This window comes from Delphinus delphis, chromosome 10 (assembly GCF_949987515.2).
Source record: "Delphinus delphis chromosome 10, mDelDel1.2, whole genome shotgun sequence".
Classification (NCBI taxonomy): Eukaryota; Metazoa; Chordata; class Mammalia; order Artiodactyla; family Delphinidae; genus Delphinus; species Delphinus delphis.
Window position 1 is genome coordinate 25,335,168 of NC_082692.2, and position 20,684 is coordinate 25,355,851.

Sequence of the window (20,684 nt, forward strand, 5' to 3'; positions counted from 1 at the left end):
TTCGCTTACTTTTCAAAAATACCTCTTCTGTATGAATTACTTGATCCTTTTTTAAAAACATTGTCACATTGTCAAAAGAAAGGCAGACTGCCACGTGCAGCGCCTCATTTGGATGTGTCTGGAGTCTTGGAAGCTTGACTACCCTACGTTCTCCTACAAATGGACCTTGAGAGCTTGTTTGGAGGTTCTAGCAGGGGAGCGCAGCTACTCGTATACCCTTGACCGAAGAACGGTCCTCCTCTATCGGGGAAGGTCGTCCTCTTCGACCGAGCGCGCAGCTTCGGGAGGGACGCACATGGAGCGGTGAGGGAGGAAGGGGACACCCGCCTAGCCAGCCAGATCAGCCGAATCAACCCTGGCGATCAATGGGGTGACAGATGTCGCAGCCAGATCGCCCTCACATCCGAAGGAACACAGTAGAGCATGCGGTATATAAACCTGAAGAGATTTTTAACTTTTTGCATAGGTCTACTTGTTTGTCTAGTCGGATCTCTAAAAGTCACTTTAAAGTCTTAACCTAACTAACAGTTAAATGATCACTTAATCCCTAAAATTGCTAAAATTGGTGCTAAAACGGGCTTAATTTGGGGTTGTTTTTACATTATCCAGCATGCCTTGCAGGTGGGAGGGGCATGCTAAATAGTGCCGTGTCTATTGGTGAAATCCTCCGGAGCCTCGCCCACCGAGAGCGCCTCGGGCGGCCCACGGGTTCCCTGGCTGCAGACCGCTTGCTGGGCGCTTTGTGCGGTTCTGGTCACTCCGAGCGGACCCAGGTCTGTCTCCCTTCTGCCGCCCCCACCTGCCCTTTCCCCTCGTCTTGTTTCTCCTGGCTCCGAGCTTCTCACTCTCTCTCCATCCCGGAACCACCCCGCATTCATCCTATTCCTGTCTTCCTGCCCCGGTCCTTTGCGCCCCCGCCCCCATCTGGGCAGACGGGGGCCCCTGGGCTGGGGTGGGGGTCTTGTTTGGCTCGGTGTGCGTATCATGATTAACGCGCTCTGTGGAGTCGGCAACCCTGGGTGGAAGGCAGGGTCGGATGGTCCCCGGGGCGGGCCGCATGGGCTGAGCGGCCACGCGGAGCGCCGGGAGCCTATCTCGGCCGCCGATCGGTGGCCTGGGCGCACCCGGGGCTGGGGGGCCCGTGTCCGGGCGGGGCGGGGGCGTGCAGGATCCGGGGCCGCCACCGCGGGCCTGCCCACCGACGCAAGTCTTACGGACAGTAGTAATCCTCGGCCTCCCCACCTCCCTGTTGCTGTGAGGCTCAAATCTGACGCGTGTGAAAGTGAATTTTTGCAGAGGTTCCACGGGTGTGTACGTCTCCTCCGCGGCCCTTGGCGTCTGGACTGTAAAGGCCGAATTTGGGAAATCACAGATTTTCAAGGTCAAAGTATATGATGTTCTGATTCTGTGAAGTCCCGTGCTGCTAGTACAGATAGATGTCTTTACAGCAAATGGCCCCAGCTTCCCAAGATCCAGAGTAATAAATCGTAACGATATGAAACGGTATGAAAGCCAAGTGTTTTGTTTTTTTTAAGTTTTAAAATGGTGGTCTGTTTTTATTGAGTGAGGGAAAACGCAATTAAAAAAACGAAAACAAAATCCCTTCCCTTCCAACCACCACAAAACCCCCCAAACAGTTTTCTGTGCCAAATCCTGAATATTCATTTAGCGCCTGAGCTCTGGGCTGAGGACTCGAAATTGAGGCTGTTCTTTTGCGAGGAGCTGCTGCGTTTGTTTTTCAGAAAACCTGAAAGGCCATGATGGCTACGAAGCCCAAACTCCACTATCCAAATGGACGAGGCCGCATGGAATCCGTGCGATGGGTTTTAGCTGCCGCTGGAGTCGAGGTACCCTACCTATATGCTGTTTCTGCACAGATTTGTCCTACAACGTTGAGACTTGAGGGAAACGTCAATGGCGGAGCCCTGTCCTCTCCCACTAATATTACAGATCTGCTTCAGTGAGTCAGAAGAGTCCTTCCCCTCAAGACTTTTTCTTTTTATAAATGGAGTGTAGTTGATGAAATTGTATTTAACTTTCAGCTTTAATCATTGGCTTCTGATCTACCACCAGTAGATATTTATTAATGAGGAGAAAGGGAACGAACCTGCAATTTGCCAGTTAACAGCCAGAACTTTTGTGGACATAGAATCTCTAGGTGAATTTCGTATTTATTCCAGTGGCTTCAGACTGGCAGCCTTCCTATCCTGTCTGCATTCCTTCCTGTATGTTTTGGCCCACAGTGGTTTTGGTCTTGTTTTTGTTCTGTTCTTGTAGCTTCTTGTTTATGGAAATTTTCAAATAGGAGCAAAGATAGGACATTGCCATGAGATCCATGTACCTGTCACTCAGCTTCAACAACCATCAGCTTTATGCTAATCTTGTTTCACCTATCTCCTCCCCTCTGCTTGCTTTGTTGGAATATTTTACGTTTCATCTGTGAGTACTTCAGTTTTGCTCTCTAAAAGATGAGCATTTTAAAACATAACCACAATAGCATTATTGCACCCAACAAAATTAACAACAGTTCCTTATTATCAGCTAACAATCTGATTGTCAAACAGGCCTTGTTTCAGTCTGGATCTAAATCAGGTCCACACATTGCATTTGATTACATTTCTTTCAGTATTTAAAAAAATCTGTAACATTTCCTCTGCATTTAAAAAAAATAAACTTTGCATTTTGAAATAATTTCAGATTAATAGAAAAGTTCTAAAGATAGTGCAGAGTGTTCCCATGTAACTGTCTCTGTCTCCCTTAATGAAAACATCTTAACCACATCAAAACCAAGAAATTAACATTGGTGCATAACAAACTACAGACTTTATTCAAATCTGATTGGTTTTTCCACTAATGTCCTTTTACTGTTCCAGGATCCAACATTGTATTTAGTCATCATGTTTCCTTCGCTTTCCTCCATCTGTGACAGTTTCTTAGTCTTTCCTTTATTTCACCACCTTGACGGTCTTGAAAAGTATTGGTCAGGTTTTTTGTAGAATCCTCCACATTTTGGGTTTGTCTGATGTTTTTCTCATGATTAGACCAAGTTTGAGGAAAGAAGACCACGGAGTGAAGTGTCCTTCTTATTACATCATATGAGGGGTTACAGGACATCATGAGTCGTCACTGGTGCAGTTAATCCTGGTCACTTGGCTCCTTCATTCATCAACTAATTTTCCCTCTGTTCTTTGGAAGAGAATCATTAAATTCAGTCCACACTCCCAAGGATGGGAATTAAGCTCTACCTCCTGGTATCTGCATTTAGAATTCTTATGTAAGGAAGATTTGTCCCCCCCCCCATTTATTTATTTATTCCATCATTTGTTTATATCAGCATGAATTTAAGTATATTTATTTTATCCTTTCAATTAAAATTCAATAATACTTTCTTTTGTTGCTCACATAGTTCCAGCTTTGGCCACTGAGGCTCTTTCAGGTTGGCTCTTGTGTCCTTTCCATGTAGCCCTTTTTACTTTTTCTTTTTCCTTCAACATTTTCTCACTTTCTGACACTCCAAGATGCTCCAGGCTAATCTTGTATTTTCCTTGCCCTAGCCCTAGTACTTCTCCAAAGAGCCCTGGTCCCTTTTATTAGAAAATGGTATTAGCAGCCAAGATCTGGGTGCCAAGTGTCTGCATTTGTTTCTGGTGCCATTTGTGGAAGAAACTGCATTTAGAATGCCCCTCATTCTGGATTTGGCGGCTTTACTCTCATTTTAACATGTTCTGTTCTCTATATTTCCTGTAAACTACTAGTTGGATCCAGAAGTCTGATCAACTCCAGGCTCCTTTTTTTCTTTCTATCTCTATTTTTTTTTTTCCTGCCAGACTGCGGCAGAGGGGATACTGCGATCATATTTCTCTTGTGCGACATCCGGGGTGCATGACGTCTGCCTGTCTCATTTTCAGCGTTGCTGAGTTTGATCAGTGTGTTTCTGTGACCTTAGCCTGTTCCACACACTATGAAGTTTCCTCCATCACCCTTTCAAGTGTCGTTTGCAGCCTTGATCATCACCATTGTTAGAGGTTACAAAATGGTGATTTTTCTATTTCTATCATTTCACCTAAATTTACTAACTGTGATACTCTTGTAAAGAGTAATTGTTCACTGATTACTTAATTACCTCGAAGTACAGTTCAAATAAGAAAAGCAGGATAGATGCTTGATTCTGCCACTTTTATCAATTTTCAGAATAATGAGTCGTTACCCTAGCAGCCTCCAGAGGTGACAAATGAGGGTTGATGGGTTTGGGGTTTTGTTTCTTATGGTTGGTTTGGTTTGGTTTTGGTTTCCTTACCTATCGTTATAACTCACCACACAGTGTTTTTACAGTTTTCTAAATTAATCGATATCATTTTTATATACAAATTCTGATTTCTGACTTCTCTTGAGAAGTTGGAAGATCTGATGATCCTGGGGCCTCATTTCCATAGGGCAGCAGCTGCTGCTTCTGAGTAGGGACGGTCCCTAGAGATGGACCTTTCTAGCCTGCACAGTCCCCATCATTCCCTATTGTCTCAGGACATATTTTCTAATTGTGTTAAGAGGAAAGCGGAACAATTCTTGATCCTTTGATCACCTGTCACCTGTCTAACCCCTGTATGCTTCTGAGTTTGCAATTATCTAATAGGTTTTGAAGAGGGTGTCTTATATGAGTATGTACTAGAATCCCTTGTCAAAGCTCCTCTTCCCTAGCTTCATTCTGCCCCTCCTGCTCTGCTGTGAGTCAGCATTCTTGGCTACAGTCATAGAAACCCAACCCTAAGTAAGAAAAACAAAAAGGAACATGGGTCATGTGATCTACCTACCCTCAACCAGGCAGGCAGGTTGGGTACAGTAATTAGCCCAGCGTGGGTCTCAAGCCCACTCCTCTGACCAGGGTGGAGGGAGCTAGGCTGGCCTCCTTCACGAGGGCTGACCACGTGGTTTGCAGGAACAATTCCCAAAAGGTGGTACCAGGGGTCCCTTTCCTTTCTGTGCCCAGTGACATTTTCAGCTACATTTGTGCTCAGACAGATCTGAAACAGGAGGGCCAGGCTGGCAGCCGCTGGGTGGGTTCATGATTCCCAGGGTCACGATGTCGGTTAGAAGCTGATGTGTAAAGCACACGCATCCCAGTAACTAGGTACCTCGCACCTGCCGAGAGACAGCCTGGCCTAATTCAGGGCGTCGGCGTCTTCCATCTCACGCGCGGTTCGAGTCCTCAGACCTTGCTCCGTGCCGGATGCTGCTTCTCGGCTGCTTGGAGCTTCGTGTGCCCAAAGACCACCCCCCCCACCCCGAACCTGGTCTGATCCTCCTTGTGGAGAGGGGGATGAACAGTAAAAGAGAAGATGTGAAGGCCACAAGCTCCTCGTTCAGGACTTCTAGGCAGTTCACTTAGAAGAAGGGGGCGTGCGAAGAGGGAGCGCGTGGTGTGGACACGGGCGCTTCTCCAGGGATCCCAGCGGGAACGGCACCCCATCAGGGCACAGAGACGGCTGATGGCGTGGATGGAAGCCACACGCTGTCTGTCTGTCCTTACAGCCCGGAGCAGCAGCCAGACAGTCGCCAGCTCCCCCAAGCTCTGCCTGGGGACTTTTTCCCTTCCTCCCTCTCCTACCCTCTAATCTCCTGTTCCGGTGCTAGATTCTTCTTACAGACCAAGTTTTATAAAGTTTGACTGAAGAGAGCTTCTCTAGTGAGAGAGAGCATGCATTTTGCTACGTGTTCCCAGAAGTCAAAAACCAGAATCGGAACAATTTGGAAGGAATTAAAAAAAAAGTTTTTTTAAATTAAAGTATAGTTGATTTCGGGTGTACAGCAAAGTGGTCCAGTTATAGATATCTTGCACATTATTTTCCATTATAGCTTATAACAAGATATTGAATATAGTTCCCTGTGCTGTACAGTAGGTACTTTTGTTTATCTATTTTATATATAGTAGTGTGTATCTGTTAATCCCAAACTCCTAATTTATCCCTCCCCCACCCCCTTTCCCCCCTGGTAGCCATAAGTTTGTTTTCTCTGTGTATGAGTCCGTTTCTGTTTTGTAAATAAGTTCATTTGTGTCATTTTTTTTTAGATTCCACATATAAGTGATATGATATGATATTTGTCTTTCTCTGTCTGACTTACTTTGCTTAGTATGTTAATCTCTAGGTCCATCCATGTTGCTTGGAAGGACTCGTTTTTTTAAAATGTACATTTCTGGTCTCTCCCAACTACTGGATGTGAATCTCTGAGGGATGAGCCTAGAGACACACACACACGCTTTCCCATGTGCTTTATAAATGATTGTGGTCATAAAAGTGTGAGAGCCGTGGTGCAGAGGGAACACCACCAACATCACACCTGACCAGCTGGGCATTTGGACAAATGCCCAGAACATTCTTACCCTGAAGTTACTGCTTCCTGGGCCACAGATGGAGTGCCTCTAGGGGCACTGAGGCCCCCTCCTCACACGGGAGGACGCTGGGAGTAGGAGAAGCCATGCCTACACATCCTGATGCCCGTTGAGGTGGAAGAGAGAATGGCCATGTCTATGCTGTCAGCTCTGCCCCTCCTGGGATGATGGGGCAGCGCAGGGAGAGATGCTGGTGGGGAACCATCTGGGGACTCAGTGGGCAGGTGAAGGGCATCAGTACATTAGCACGAGTTTTATCTATCACAAGAAAAGAAACTTTTCAGTGTTTTTCCCCGCCCCACCCAGCCTTTTAGTTTGAAAACTTGAAAACCTACAGAAGAGTTGTAATAGTACAATGGACACCTTCTAACTAAATTGACCCGTTGTTAACATTTTGCCATGTTTGCTTCCTTCCCTCTTCTCTCTCTGCTTTATTTATTCTTTTTTTTTTTAACATCTTTATTGGGGTACAATTGCTTTACAATGGTGTGTTAGTTTCTGCTTTATAACAAAGTGAATCAGTCATACATAAACATATGTTCCCATATCTCTTCCCTCTTGCGTCTCCCTCCCTCCCACCCTCCCTATCCCACCCCTCCAGGCTGTCACAAAGCACCGAGCCAATATCCCTGTGCCATGCGGCTGCTTCCCACTAGCTATCTACCTTACTACGTTTGTTAGTGTGTATATGCCCATGACTCTCTCTCGCCCTGTCACAGCTCACCCTTCTCCCTCCCCATAACCTCAAGTCCGTTCTCTAGGAGGTCTGCGTCTTTATTCCTGCTTTACCCCTAGGTTCTTCATGACATTTTTTTTTCTTAAATTCCATATATATGTGTTAGCATACGGTATTTGTCTTTTTCTTTCTGACTTACTTCACTCTGTATGACAGACTCTAGGTCTATCCACCTCATTACAAATAGCTCAATTTCGTTTCTTTTTATGGCTGAGTAATATTCCATTGCATATATGTGCCACATCTTCTTTATCCATTCATCCGATGATGGGCACTTAGGTTGTTTCCATCTCCGGGCTATTGTAAATAGAGCTGCAATGAACATTTTGGTACATGACTCTTTTTGAATTTTGGTTTTCTCATGCTTTATTTATTCTTAATCACTTGAAAGTAAGTTACAGACATCAGCATGTATCTCCCTGTTAAGAAAGAAAGAAATAATTGTCCTAATAACTGCAATATCATTGTCACAACTAAGAAAGTTAACACTAACTTTACAACATCTAATATACAATTCATATTCAGAAGTTCCCTCTCGTCCCCCAAAAGTCTATGTAACTGTTATTTAACTATTTAGCGGTTATAACTGCCCCTCCCCCATCCAAGATCTAATCAAGATTCAGATATTTGGTGGTTATTTCTCTAGTCTCTTTTCATCTATCAATAGAACAGAGCCTGCATTTTGTTCATTTCTTCCCTACCCTTCACTTAACAGAAAAGGAATGTGTGAAGGAGGAATTGACTCTCTTGCATGAATTTCTGCCAACAGACGTAAGGGATCAGTTATGTGACTTGGAGGCCAAATGACATAAAGAATTATCAGAAGAGGGCTACCTGGCTAAAGTCGATTCCCTTTTAAATAAAGGTTTGCCCTTGAGAGCAGAATTCATGCTTTTGGTCGGGAAGAGGATAGATGGCTAGGAAACGGGAGCCAGACAAGTGGTGAGGACCACAGAGTGGGAACAGCAGAGGCAGAAAGTTCCCCAGACCAGTTTCCAAACCTTGCACATCCTGGAGGAGCTTAGAAACAAAACAGGCCATTTATGTTACAGAGTGTCCCACATCCTGGATATGCCCCATTTTCACCTTGCAGTTTGATCCAAGTGAAATCGGTTGGTGAGCTCTTTCTGCAGTGGTGCAGTGTCCTCACTGTGTCACAGCAGGGAGCACGTGATGTCTCAGGATGTCCCCCAGTGGGGAGCTGAGTTTGACCACTTGGTTAGTTGGATGGTGGGATCTCCAGATCTGCAGAGGTGTTTTTTCTTTGTCATAATAAGGAACTTGTGGGGTGACACTTTGAGATTGTGTGAATATTCTATGCCCCATGACCCAATGATTTCAGCATCCATTATGATCCTTGTCAGAATCAGTTATTACATTATAGGGTGAAAATTGGTGATTTTCTAATTTTATCATTAATTAGGAATAATTCTACATTAATTAGTGCTAATTCTGTAAAAGAGAGCTTTTCTTCTCCCTTTTTTTTTTTAGAATCATCATTTATGGACACAGGGATTTTTTTGTTGTGTTCTAATCCATAACTGATATCACTCTTTTCGATATTTAAATTGTCCCAGATGTGGCTAGAGAATCCCTCGGGTAGGGTCCTGCATGCCTTTGCTTTTGACATACCCGTTAGTCTTTGAGTACGTCCTCACTTTCTGACATAACAGAGTCAACCTTTGCTTCTGGGAGTCCAGTGATATTTAGAAACAAGATGTGGGTACTGAGTATGCTCTTTCTCTCTGCTTCTGAGGCAGTTTAACTTGGTATTTTCAGTCCTGAACCTGGAATGACATTTCGCTTCTTTTTTTGGGGGGGGTGTCTTTTTGAATTTAGTTTGATGAAGACTTTTTAGAAACAAAAGAACAGTTGCAGAAGTTGCAGGATGGTGAGTATCAAAATGTATTGCTGTCGGTAATGCTGATTTTCTTTTCTAAGAACCCATATTTACGTGGAAGGGCAAAGATACTGCTGCACTAAGAATCCAGACCAGTATCCTAAAACCAGACAAGCAAGAGGAAACAGTAGCCGAAATTGCCAGGAAGTCTCTTCGTATTCAGTAGTTGTATAAAAGCTGGCGAAAGGGAAGGAGCCAGTTCCTCCCTCTGTCCCAGTGGGCAGCCCTTCTCCATCTCTCTCTCCTCCCCCGCCCTCCTCTACCTTTCCCCCCCTTTCTTCCTCTCCCTCATCCCCTCCCTCCTCATTTTCCACCTCCTCTGAATTACCTGGGGCATGTGCACCTGCTTGAAGTACGCAGGTAAAAGTCACCATTTACACTGGGCTGCTTTCTGAAATAAGTACAAACAGGTGTGACATCAGTGAAAGGCCCCCTTTTAACTCCTGGTCACACCTCCCCCTCCACACCCAGGCCCCTGTAAGCATCCTCCCTCCCGGCCATCAGCAGGATCCTGAGGCCCAACTCGAGGCTCCTCGGAGAGGGACCAGCTCTGCAGGGCTGTGACGCCCCCGTCATGAGTGACACTGCCTGGCGTCACTAGGCCTGTGCTGAGTACATATCTCCCCTCGACCCGCATGGGCCCCCAAGCCTTGAGCCCCCCCCAGGGCTGGGTCGTATGCTATACTTGCAACTCTCCCCGACATTTGGTGTGGGGAAAGTGTTTGAGACAGGCTTCTTGAAGAAAGCAGTGGGTTACTTTTTGACCAGTGACAGCGTACTCGGTGGTAGGTGGACTGTGGTAGTGGAGGCCTGTACGTGAGTATCAGCTGGTGACTTGGGTTTCATGATCAGATTGTCAAAGCAGTACAGTCAGAGAACATTCTAGAGCGACGGGAATGTTCTGTTCTACAATGGCCAGCGCAGGAGCCACCAGCCACATGTGGCTTTTGAGCACTTGTAATGTGTCCAGGGCGACTAACAAAGTGAGTTTTAAATTTTTCAAAAGTTTGATTAATTTAGAGTTCCCTGGTGGCCTAGTGGTTAGGATTCTGGGCTTTCACCGTTGTGGGCCCAGGTTCAATCCCTGGTCAGGGAACTAAGATCCTGTAAGCTGTGCATTGCAGCCACACACCAAAAAATTGATTAACTTAAATGTAGGTTTAACTATACACACGCTGCTTACTGGCTACTGTATTGGCCAGCGCACCTCTAAAACAACGTCTTCACTACGTCTCCCCTACCCTTTGTCACTGGAGCTAGGTGTTTTTCCTGGGGTGAAAGTCAAAAGGGAAGATTTGGATCAATGCTAGTTTTCGGGCTTGTTTTATGGCTAAGTCTGCACCCCTGAATGAAGTGGGGGGAGCTTTACACTAAGGCTGGGATCCCACTGTCCCTTTCATTCAGCAGAGCATGTTTTGATGGGGGTGCAGGGAAGAGATCACTTCTAACTCTGGGCTTCCATTCCCAGGTAACCACCTGCTGTTCCAACAAGTGCCAATGGTTGAAATTGATGGGATGAAGCTAGTGCAGACCCGGAGCATCCTCCACTATATAGCAGACAAGCACCATCTCTTCGGCAAAGATCTCAAGGAGAGAACCCTGTACTGTGGCCCCTCTGGCGTGTTCTCACTTGTCCACTTACCGATGCTTAACTGATTAGTCGTCCTCTACAGCACACCCGTCCACTTCATGTCCTGTATCGTTAGTGGGAACAGGGAACAAAGCCCCAGAAAGGTCAAGACCAGTTAGAAAATCAGTACAGAGAGTCTGAGTAAAATGAGAGAAAGGAATTGAGTTCAGATATTAGAGCCTGTTTCTGGGGTGTGGTGTAGGTTTCAACACGTTTAAATGCTTTGATGATAGTTTTTTTTTTTTATACCTTTCTTGCAAACGTATTATCGCTGAGTATTAGGAATAGAAAGCTGCTGTGACATTCAAGGCCCAGGATACTGTGCACTGGATGATAATTTGAACTCAGAGCCTGGTCCCTGTACCTCCTGGATCATGACCCAGGGCAAAGCGTTACGCTCCAGTGTCCTGATGAGTTTCCAGTGTGGTGGGGATAATAACAGCATATTCCTCATAATGCCATAGGATTCAATGAAATATTGGATAGAGAGTGTTTAGCACCGTGCCTGGTACACACCAAGCATCCTATAAATAATACCCACTATTTTTACAAATGTGAAGCTCCACCCGCCCCAAGCCCGGGTGCTGGAGTGGGGGCGGCAGAGTAGGGGCCAGGAGAGAGGACATTCGTGGCTCTCGTGCTTTGAGATGCGTGACAGGTTTTTCTGAAAGATTTTTCTGAATCGCAGCTAGAATTGACTTTGCATCTTGGCTCTAAAGGGACAGGTGGAGATGAATGCTTCTTGGTGCTTAAGTTGCCAGAGCCTTAAGAGAAAAACACTCTAGATGCTTAGTTGTGGAAGCCAATGAGTTCAAAGAGAGGGGTGACTGAGAAAACGTTCTTTTGTGTTTTGAAGGATTGACATGTATGTGGAGGGGACCCTGGATCTTCTGGAACTGATTATCATGCATCCTTTCCTCAAACCAGATGATCAGCAAAAGGAAGTGGTGAACATGGCCCAGAAGGCCATAATCAGATACTTTCCTGTGTTCGAAAAGGTAGGTGGCAGTGAAGCCTGTGAACACGGCATCACCAGACCACAAACACCCCTTTCTACTCAGGCGGAGTAAAGCTGAGCCCTGCTAGACCAACCTCCTGGACTCCTGAGGGCTCACAGGTGCCATCGGCACAAAGCCAGGATGTCTTGGAGCCTCCCAGACTCTTCCAGAGTCTTCCATGTTTTCTGGGGAAAAGATGGGCTCACCCATGTGTGCGTTGTCACTGCTTACATTAGCCAGGTGCCACCTCGTGCACGATACAGAAGAGAAGAAACCACCTACTTCATTCATTCTTTCGTCATCCTACCTGATAGTTTGGTATAAAGAGAAGAACCATTGCTGTTCTATTTCTCTTCCCTGTGCTCTTTTTGTTTTCTCTTTTGTTATTTCTTGTCTCATTACCGTATCTGTTTTTCTGAGCTTCAAACTCCTCCTCTCTTTTCCTCAACTCAGAGGGACTATTTTAAATGCTTTAGTTAAAAACCAAGAGAATGTGAAAATCTGGAATTGGCAGACTTCCTCTGGCCATTGATGTGGAATTAGATGTAAGAAGGAGGAGAGATATTTTCTGAGTGTTTCTGTCCTTGGTTTCGTAGCCTCTTTTTTTTGTTTAGTTTTTTTCTTTGTTTTTTTTTTTTTGCGGTTCGCGGGTCTCTCACTGTTGTGGCCTCTCCCGTTGCATAGCAACAGGCTCCGGACGCGCAGGCTCAGCGGCCATGGCTCACGGGCCCAGCCGCTCCGCGGCATATGGGATCTTCCCGGACCGGGGCACGAACCCGTGTCCTCTGCATCGGCAGGCGGACTCTCAACCACTGTGCCACCAGGGAAGCCTGGTTTCGTGGCATCTTGCCCATAGGCAGTTTGTGAATGTAAAATACGATGATGCAGAAATGTGCTGGGACGAGGGAGGAACAGGTGCCTTGGAGAAGGGTCACTGCCAGTTCCTCTGTCCCTGTGGCCCAGACTGTGTCAGGGCTCCACCGAACATATGAGCTAAATAATTGTCACCTTCTTTTTACCCGTAATGAAGTAGAATCACAGAGAGACTGGGTGACATGCCTAAGTCAGGAGCCAGGACTGCAACTCTGGACTCTTCGTCCTCTCCCTGTCTGGCTCCAGTAACTCTGTTTGATTTGGAGTCATATTAGGGTCCTTGTCACACACACGTAAACACATACTCACACTCATGGGCATCCGCAAAGGGCATCTTCCCTGTTCTACCACTGTCCCTTGCCCCTTCCCGATCACCGTCTATGCCTATGAATCTCTGCACCTGTGTTACTCTCAAAATGGGAGTCAGGATGAACTCTCATTCTTTCAATGTTCCCTGTCTTAGAAGATGTGAAAGGAAGCCTGCTTTTTTACTGTCATGTCTAGTTTATGACTGTGAGTCCTGACACACAGAAACACAGAACTGGCAAATGAGATCAGACTCCTTGGACAGGACCAGTGGCTTACGTCTTACATCACTCCCCCTGAATGCATCAGGGCTGATTCTTTTCTGTAGATACATTTATGGAATAGAGGTATCCTTTTAAAGCCCTGGATGCTAAATCTAGAATTACTAGTCCTTCCCTTTTTTAGGGTCTCGTTCTGATGTGAAGCAGATACTTAAGGATGCTTTCATTTCTGCACCTTTTTTGCTCTGTCCCTCTCATATGGGGAACTTCTTCTTAGTTGATGTTATTCGTAAAAGGATAAAAGGACAAGGTTGTAGTTTCAGCCCTTCTCAGATACGGCACTGATTCCACAGCTTCATCATTTTCTCCATCTCAAGTATTATAGCCAATGTAAAATGTTTATACCCTGCAGGTTTTACGGGGTCATGGACAAAGGTTTCTTGTTGGTAATCAGCTGAGCCTTGCAGACATAATTCTACTCCAGACCATTTTGGCTCTAGAAGAGAAAATTCCTAATATCCTGTCTGCCTTTCCTCACCTCCAGGTACATAAAACAACGTTTGAGAAGATTGGCCCAGAACTCTGAGGCCTTCCTTCGATATCTGTTGTTTGGTAGGCTGTGTATGTGTGTGTGTGCGCATGTGTGTGTGTAATTCTTTTAGGTTCTAGTTAGTAAAATGAAACGAAGGTGCAGACTTGAAATTGGTTTTCTGGTTCCCAGACCCTTAGAGCTGAAAGATCGTTTACGTGTGAAAGAAGTTGTCCCTCGGTATTGTTACATGACTACACTCTTGCAACAAACTCCATACACAGTTTGCCAGTAGGGACCTGCTGTAGACGTAGTTGTAGGGACCAGGGGCTGCTCATCTGCTTGTGCTGTATGTGCTGACGGGAGGACCTGAGAGTCACCGTCAAAAACAGCCTCGTCATCAGGGTGTGGCTCCCTTTCTCAGAAATAACATGGTCTCAAATTGGAAATTTTGGAGTCTGAATTCTGAGAGCTAATAAGAGGCACCCTAAACATCACCCCAGAGAATTCTCACCATTCTTCTTCCTCAGATTCCAAGGACAGACTTTTGTGCGTGACTCAGTTTATGTTTTGGTGTTATTCTTGCAGGATCGATCATAGAATTTAGAAGCAGAAAAGGGCTTTAAAAAGCAAGTTTCATCCAATGCCTTCAATATATTGAATACATATGAAGAAATAGAGACCCAGGGTAAAGACGTCAGCAGCCTGATGGCCTCGTTAATGGGTATCTCAACTTTGTCTAGAATCTTAGCCTTTTATCTCCAAATGCAATGGGCTTTCTTCTGTGCTGGTGGGTTGGCCCCTTGGGCCAAATCAGGCCTGCCACGTGTTTTTGTATCACTCTTGAGCTAAGAGTGGTTTTTACATTTTTAAATGGTTGAAAAACTATCAAAAGAATAGTGATACTTCCTGACACATGAAATTATGTGAAGTTCGAATTTCAGTGTCCGTAAATACATTTCATTGGCACAAAGCCAGGCCCATTCACTTATGCGTTGTCTAAGGCTGCTTCTGTGCTACCACAGCAGAGGTGAGTCATTCTGATACAGACCATACGGCCTGCAAAGCCTAGAATATTTACTAACTGGTCCTTTATAGAGAAAGGTTGCCAACCCCCTATAAAGACCAGATGGACACATCTTTGACCAAGTTATCAAAAGCCAAGAGAGACACACGCTAAATCTCCAAAGAGTAGTAACACATATACTTTAAAAAAATTTTTTTCCCAAGTGTAGTGAACATCATTTGGACATACTAATGAGGACAGCAACCACCAGTTAAATACATAGACCCAGAAAATGAGAACAGAAATCTTCAACAAGGCAAATAGCCATTATATAGTTTAGCTCTCTGTTCCTTTCTTCCTGCAGGCACAGAGATGGGCTTCTTTTTTTTTTTTTTTTTTTTGCGGTACGCGGGCCTCTTACTGCTGTGGCCTCTCCCGTCGCGGAGCACAGGTTCCGGACGCACAGGCTCAGCGGCCATGGCTCACGGGCCCAGCCGCTCCGCGGCATGTGGGATCTTCCGGGACCGGGGCACGAACCTGTGTCCCCTGAATCGGCAGGCGGACTCTCAACCACTGCACCACCAGGGAAGCCCGAGATGGGCGTTTTAAAGTTTGACTTTAATACCAATAGATCCCTGAAATGACCCAAGGACCTGTGGATATTTTCCATCCATGATGCTAACAATTTGTTTTTAAATCCCAGGTACTTCTGTGTAAACAAATTTAATACTTGAACAGGTCAAGTATCAATATTAAAGGACTTCAAAATCTAACACCAGATCTGATTAAATTAAAGGGTCACTCTTGCATTGATTAAAGGGGGAAAAAAAAGTCAAAAGTCACAAAATTTTTATTATACATGACATGTGTAAGCCCCAGGTAAATCTTGAAACGATAAATCCTTTGGAAAAAGCTTCTAATTATTGGTAATAACACAAATAATACAAATACCATAATACAAATAGTTCAAATAAGTAATAAGAAGAGAAGATTGTCATATTTACATAGAATTAATTGACATAATTATTAGAGTTTTTGTTAATATTAGTGATATATGTATGAATGTTTGTATGCCTGCTTAATTAAGGCTGTGCTTTGTACATAGTAGACATTTAATAAATAGTAGCTTTTTAAATAAGTGACCTCTTTATTTTGAAAGATTTTGTTAGAATACTTATATATGATGGATATACAGTTCTTTGTATAGTTCAGAATTTTCACCAGATCAAGTGGATTTTTCTTCTTAATTACTGAAAATTGGTAAGATTTGACTCTATGAATGAAAAATAAGATTTTTTTTCTTCCATTACAGTTAACGTGAATATCTGGTATCTGATAACTGAGCCCTTGGCTACAAAAAAATGCAACTGGCCACCTTTCACACACAGCCAGAAAGAGGATTCATTTGTTAATAGGAGTAAAACTGTCAAGGCAGCTGAATCCTAAAATGTAACTTGTACTATCTGATGAATTTTTAAAACAATTTTATTTAAGTGACTTTTATTTAAATGCATTTTTTCTGAGATCAATACATTTAAGGTACTTCCTATGTCTTTTTCGTCCTTCCTTTTTTCATGTAAGCAAGTATACTCCTATCCTAAGTATCTTTTTTATTTTTCTGTCTCTGAAAAGAGTTCACATCTTGGTATGAACTGTGAGATTTGTATAGAGCCTGGCCTAGATTCCAGCCACTGTTGGCAGAGATTATAAATGATCATACCAAGAGATCAGACCCTAAACAGGTGCTGGATGACAGTTCTATTTGGAGCTCTATAGCAAATATTTATTGAATGTATTCTGATGGACCATTTTGGGGTTTTTTTTTTGTTTACTTTTTTGTTGAAGCATAGTTGATTTACAGTGTTAATTTCTGCTGTACAGCAAAATGACTCAGTTATACACATATCTATTACATTCTTTTTTATATTCTTTACTATTGTGGTTTATCCCAGGATATTGAATATAGTTCCCTGTGCTGTACGGTAGGGACTTGTTGTTTATCCATTCTATATGTAATAGTTTGCATCTACTAACCCCAAACTGATGGGCCATTTTGCACCGCCCTATTTTCGTAGAAATGAATACCTTTGCTTTTAGCCTTGAACTTTTGCGTTTTCCCTTTGCAGGAGTTCACAGTGAAAATAAGTAATATCCCTACAATTAAGAAATTCCTTGAACCTGGCAGCAAGAGGAAGCCTCCCCCGGATGACATCTACGTGAGAACCGTGTACAACATCTTCATGCCGTAGGACAGCAGCACGGCCGTGAGTGAGCGCTGTCCCCCAGAAATCGCTGTGTCCACAGTTGTGTCTTAATTGAAGCCAGGCTGCCGTGATCCAGCTCTGTCGTGGTGCTGTGTATATTGTTCCTAAGTTGGTCTTTCATTTCAAGGAGATCTCTTTTAGAAACATCAACCTTTTTTGTCCAGTGAGTGATTGTTACGGGACCTCTTCTGAACACCTTTTTGGAGGGGCTGGCATTTAAGTTAGATCTGCTCTGTCTACTCATTTTCTGGGAACAAGGATGGGTAGGACTTCATGTTGTCCCCTGAGCTTCTTTTCTCCTCTCCTTATCCCATTCTCAACCCCCTCCAGTCTCTTCCTGTTTTCAGTGTCTAATAACAATGGAATTCACTAGATAGTAACTCTCCTCTGAGCTATAATAATATTAGATCCATGGTAGTAATGAATGCCATTGATATTTGCCAAAATAAAGGATTTATAATTCATTGCCCTGCTGCTAGAATTTTTAAATTAAATCGTTTGGAATACATTCACATGGTTCAAATATCAAAAAAGTATAAAAGGTTATACAGTTGGAAGTGTTCTTTTCAGCCCTGTCCCCCCAGTTTTCTTTGGTTCTGCTCCCTACAGGCAAACATCATTATCATTTGTATAATCCTTCCAGTTATATTTGACACAAATATAAGAAAATATAAATATATTTAACTTTTGCCCTCTTACTACCCAAATGGTTATTTGGAGGCTTCTAATTTTTTGCATTTCAGAACTAAAAGTATGGCTTATTAATACTGCTTTAAACATGTGTTGACTTACATCTCAAATATTAATTGAGCACCTGTTATGTGCCAAGCATGGTGCCAGGAGACAAAACCTTAGATCAGAGGCCTAGATCAGAATATTTTGCTTTAGAAAAAATTCACCACGCAGTAGGCAAGATAGATGTGTCAACAGCAGAAGTAATTTTAGAAAAGAAAGAATTGCCGCTTTAAGAGTGTCTAATAAGTAGGAATTTAAAAACGGGAAAAAGGCAAGTGTTTGATCCGCGTCTCATTAAGTGGACACACTCATTCCTTACTACAGGAGGGATTTTTGCCCAGATGTGAAAAACAGACAGTTGCGAGGTGATCCTTAATGCCTGTCCCAGTCAATGCAAGCCCCTCAGGGTTTTATTAGAGGAAAATGCAACACAGACGTGAAGATTGTTCTCTGTCTTCACATTTTCACAATGCAAGCACTCTGTCGTCGCTCTAATATTTAGAACTACTAAAGGAGCAGAGGCAGGGCAGCAGGTGCACCACCGGGCGGGCCTGAGGAGCACTGGTGGTCCCGGCTGATGTTTCCGCCAGCCTCCTGGGAGCAAGAGAACAAAAAGAAGAAAATGGGGATGGGGATGCAGTAAGGAGTCTCACCTTCCCCAGAGACAGATCTGGCCTTGGCTTCTGGGAGGTGATCTCTAAGCCTTGGAACCTCTCCTACCATTTTGGTGGGATTTTACTATCCAGAGACACGCCCGATAGGAGTATCTCTGTTTGCCGGGGGCCCTGGGCCAGCCAGATAACAACTATATGATTTCGGGTGTAGGCTTTGAGCCGCACCAACAATATGATGTTGGGCAGGGGCTCCGGGTCATGTGGGGTCAGCTCCACTCTGGAGGGGCTGGAGACAGATCAGCCACGTGGGCCGTCAGTCATGCCCACACGATGGCGCTCCTGTAAACTTCTGGACTCAGACGCGGGTGGGCTTCCCCAGTGACAGAATTCTGTTGTCACACATGCTTGTCAGGAGGAGTTAGCGCTGTCCATGACTCTGCAGAATGAAGACCTCTGAGCGCTCCGAGCCTGGAACATTCCTGGACTCTGCCCTGTGCATCTCTTCCCTGGGCCGATTTCTATCTGTATCCTCTCCGTGTAATAAACCGAAGCTGTGAGTAGGACCGTTTTCTGTGAGTTCTGCGAGTACTTCCAGCAGATTACCAGACCTGAGGGTGTTTGGGGGACACTCCCTGAACCTGCAGTTTGTTTCTGAGCGAGGGCGGGCTTTTGGATTACTCCTTCCAACTCTTCAGGGAGGGGAAATGCTTTACACTCATTTGGAGATTAATTTACACGTGGGAACCAGACATTGACTTGATTACACCGAGGGGTCTCTATCATTGAGTTTTATGGGACGGCAGGAAATTTGAGCTAAGACCATTTGGGCGGGATTTTGCTACCCAGGGCCACTGCCTGATACTATTACTCAAGGGCCTGCTGTGTAGACTGTAAGCCGTAGTGCAAACAGTGCTTTGGGAGTTTTAATTCTCTTAGACACAAGAGGGCCCTCAAGGCTGGCTCTTTGAGAAAACAACCAGGGAGGAAGTTGGCTTCTGCACTGAATTGGAGGATTAGAGAAAATAAATAGGACAGGCCAAGCTGCTTCCTCTGAAGACAGGTTCCCACGTCTTTCTGCTCACGGTCACGTGACCTTAAATTGCGCAGTTCACTTCCCACGTTGGAAACAATCCCCTTCCCCATCCTGCACAGGTGGAGTCCCCCAGCTTTTGGGTCCAGACCCTTTAGTCTCAACACCCTCCACCCTCCCATCTTCACGAGCCACCGGACTCCAGTGAAAGAGCAGGCGGTCAGGCAGCAGATGGTTGTCCTCAAAGACGTCAGTGTGTTGAGCGTTCAGGAATGAACTAGGTAGGACCCGTGAGGCCGGGAGCCGGAGCAGAGGGCACCCACGAGGCTCACCGGCTAGACACCACAGCAGCTGAGCCAATTTCAATTAGAATGGAAAGGGTTATAAACCCTCACTTAATCCACACACAGCACCCCAAGACAAGAGCCAGGAAAAGCTAAGGTTAGTGGTGATGTTCTTATCCACTCTTTTTGGCCTTGGTTGGATAGTTTTTATGGCCAAATTTGCAACTTGTAGTTAGCGGTTGTTTTAACTTTATGGTTAACTTAATGACTATTATTTCTAAACTTGTCTATATCAAATAAAAGGCAGAGATATTTTTTTCTTTCGAGTCGATACATAAATGAAAACGAGATGCAAATGTACATCTAGACAAAGCCTTTGAAGACTTTCATTGCTTGTGCATGAAATGTGCATAATATCATACGTTAAAGTGCCCCCCACACCGTGTCGCACGTTAAATGTAATTTCAGAACTAAGTATGTGGTGCTTCAGTTGATAACACGCTTGGTAGAACTTAAGCATTTATTAATTCTTGAGCCATTACATTTTTTTCCTCCTCTGCCAAATCTCATGTTTTTGGACACAGTTGGAAAGAACACAGGCATCACCCACTCTGTGCCAGGTGCCTAACGGGTAAACTCAACCTCCTGCCTTCGTCGGATGCTTGGAAGATTCCGTCCAAATGATGTGACACTGGGGTCTTCCTCTGGGATCCTGCCTCCCCAGGGGATGCCACCAACTTGAAAGCAGGAGTATCTAAGTCAAGTCCAGGCACAGATTTTTCTAGGACTTGCTCCAGTCTTGAAACAGCAGTGGGCCATGCAGTGGTTCACCTTGTTTATTCTCCAAGCAACCTGGGGTGACGTCTCCTTCTCGGCTCAGCTGTATTTTTCATTTAAGTAAGTTTGTTAGCCTTGGGGAGATGTCAATATGAATCAATCCATTAGACCCTAACGGAAAGGAAATTTCATTTCTATAACTGAAATATAGGGCTCTCCACAGAAGAGGCTTATTAGCATGTGAGCTTGGAACAGAACTACCTCCCTAACCATCCTATTACGTAAGTAACCCCTACTCCCTCCCCACCCTGGAATAGGGTTCAGTTGTTTGTGTCTTAAAAATGCCATGTAAACGCTTGAGCTCTTTTTCCCGGGGGGCTAGTTCCCTGTAGGATA

The 20,684-nt window shown here is 44.6% G+C and overlaps 1 protein-coding gene across 3 annotated transcripts; it reads left to right on the forward strand.

Annotated features, from left to right (window-relative positions):
- Positions 1–687: 687 nt before the first annotated feature.
- GSTA4 (glutathione S-transferase alpha 4) lies at positions 688–18,765 on the forward strand. 3 transcript variants are annotated; one of them, XM_060021662.1, is made up of 8 exons: positions 688–773; positions 1,743–1,847; positions 8,961–9,012; positions 10,490–10,622; positions 11,508–11,649; positions 13,462–13,593; positions 16,711–16,848; positions 18,610–18,765. In XM_060021662.1, the coding sequence occupies exons 2-7, from the start codon at positions 1,758–1,760 to the stop codon at positions 16,831–16,833; spliced, it is 672 nt and encodes a 223-aa protein (XP_059877645.1). In that variant the 5' UTR covers positions 688–773; positions 1,743–1,757; the 3' UTR covers positions 16,834–16,848; positions 18,610–18,765. The 3 variants fall into 3 exon arrangements, with proteins under 3 accessions (XP_059877645.1, XP_059877644.1, XP_059877646.1); XM_060021661.1 differs by lacking the exon at positions 18,610–18,765 and having other exon boundaries at positions 16,711–17,313; XM_060021663.1 differs by lacking the exons at positions 13,462–13,593; positions 18,610–18,765 and having other exon boundaries at positions 16,711–17,313.
- Positions 18,766–20,684: the final 1,919 nt, after the last annotated feature.